The sequence below is a fragment of the Rhagoletis pomonella genome, unplaced genomic scaffold (genome assembly GCF_013731165.1).
Source record: "Rhagoletis pomonella isolate Grant_MI unplaced genomic scaffold, Rhpom_1.0 Rhpom_scaffold_07647, whole genome shotgun sequence".
NCBI classification, from domain to species: Eukaryota; Metazoa; Arthropoda; class Insecta; order Diptera; family Tephritidae; genus Rhagoletis; species Rhagoletis pomonella.
In genome coordinates, this window is record NW_023466173.1 from 6,068 (window position 1) to 7,830 (window position 1,763).

The 1,763-nt window shown below is 39.8% G+C and overlaps 1 protein-coding gene across 1 annotated transcript; it reads right to left on the reverse strand.

Moving 5' to 3' along the window:
• Window positions 1-1,014: 1,014 nt before the first annotated feature.
• LOC118755848 lies at window positions 1,015-1,680 on the reverse strand. The gene has a single exon (XM_036490655.1). The coding sequence runs from the start codon at window positions 1,678-1,680 to the stop codon at window positions 1,015-1,017; it is 666 nt and encodes a 221-aa protein (XP_036346548.1).
• Between the last annotated feature and the right edge of the window lie 83 nt (window positions 1,681-1,763).

Consider the following 1,763-nt stretch of genomic DNA (forward strand, 5'->3'; position numbering starts at 1 on the left):
AATCCATTAATTACACATGCAAATCTTCAGCAGCTGACCACACATAGTGCGAGTCATTTTTGCCCTGCAGGGAAAGCTACTAGTTGTGAACTAGAATTCTACCAGTTTGCGTTTCACCCCAACTAGTTCGCGTTCTATACTTTTTCAATGTTAGCGACTGGTATTTTTAACATTGCGATGTCCTACGAGATGTCAATTGTCAGGCTATGCATCAGCATCTACTAGTAGAAATAATAGTAGCATCATACCAGTTGATGAGATAGTCTGCCAATTCATCCCCTATGAAAAGCATTAGTATGCCTTTTTGCTCGCGGCGCTCCAACAGTCGCAATGGCCGACAGAGCAAAGCACTCGCGTGGTATGCCTGGGGTACCAGGTTCAAGCCCGGGCGCAGGGAATTTTTTATTAATTTTATTTTTTTTTTATATATGTTTTATTAATATTTTTTATTTAGAGTTTTTTGTTATTCTTAAATTTAATTAAAAAAAATTTTTTTTTTAATAAATTTTTTTGTGGCATAAGTATTTCTTCCCATATATTTGTTTCTGTTTTTTTTTTGTAATGTAACTAGATTTTTAAGTTTGTTATTTATATTTAAATTGAAATAATTATTCCTACTTACATTGATCTAACTTTAAAAATCTTAACCACCTCCAAGCGGCCTCGAAACAGCGATCCCAGAACCAGAACCAGTAGTCTTCACGTGACGCCACAGCCGACATTTGTAAGAAAAGCATGTAATTGCGTTTTATTTTAGGTTTTGGCAATTCAAAGGCAGATGTCGCTGAACGCTTAAGTTTATAGTGAATAGAAACGCGTTGTGTGTATCTTACTCACTAAACCTTTATTCTCTTCCAAGAAGATTCTAGAAACACAACAAACTATACATACTAAAATAATTCGTATGTCTCAAAAGCAAAACACGTTAATAACCTAAAGTAATTTAATCAGCTGTCACTTCTTTCGAATATCCCTCAACACCCATGGTTGCATTTGAGGATATTTTCCTTGTCATCACGGATAGATGGCACCAGAGGTTGCCACATCTACCCCCTTCCCAGTGACCAAACCGGGAGCGAATCTTACTTTTTTATTCCTCTGATATGTCTTTACTGTGGTCGAAACCTCCGATTCAGGGCAGTCTTTTATGAAAAATGCTGGTTTAAGACGCTCCGTTGAGACCGCAACCTTTCTTCCATTTATGTTGATGATGTACACTCTATCATTTGAACGCTCACCCACCTCGTACGGTCCCAAATAAGGCGGCTCCAGAGGCTGCCGCACTGCGTCAGTTCTTAGCAAAACAAGCGAGCAATCTGTTAAATGTTTGTAAATGAACATACTCTTCTTGACGTGATGCGCTGTTGGAACCGGCCGTACCATTCGCATGTAGTCTCGAAATTTCTTGGCGAAATCTTGAGGATTGATTGGTTTATCCAAATCGTCATAGAATTCATTTGGTAATCGAATATACCCGCCGTAGTGTAGATCAGCTGCCGATGCGTCAATGTCTAATTTGTAACACGTCCTAAGCCCACGTAAAACCGTTGGCAGCAATTCTGTCCAATCTGCTTCTGAATGACACATCAATGCTGCTTTGAAAGATCGGTGCCAGCGTTCGATCAACCCATTCGATTGCGGATGATATGCAGTAGTATGGATGTGCTTACTGCCTAACATCGCGGCCAACGACTTAAAGAGAGTGGACTCGAATTGTGCGCCTTGGTCAGTTGTTACGGTTTTGGGGCAACCAAAACGTGCCA

Coding starts and splice junctions, on each gene's coding strand:
- LOC118755848 (XM_036490655.1), bottom strand. CDS start 1,680: ATGTTAGGCAGTAAGCACATCCATACTACTGCATATCATCCGCAATCG.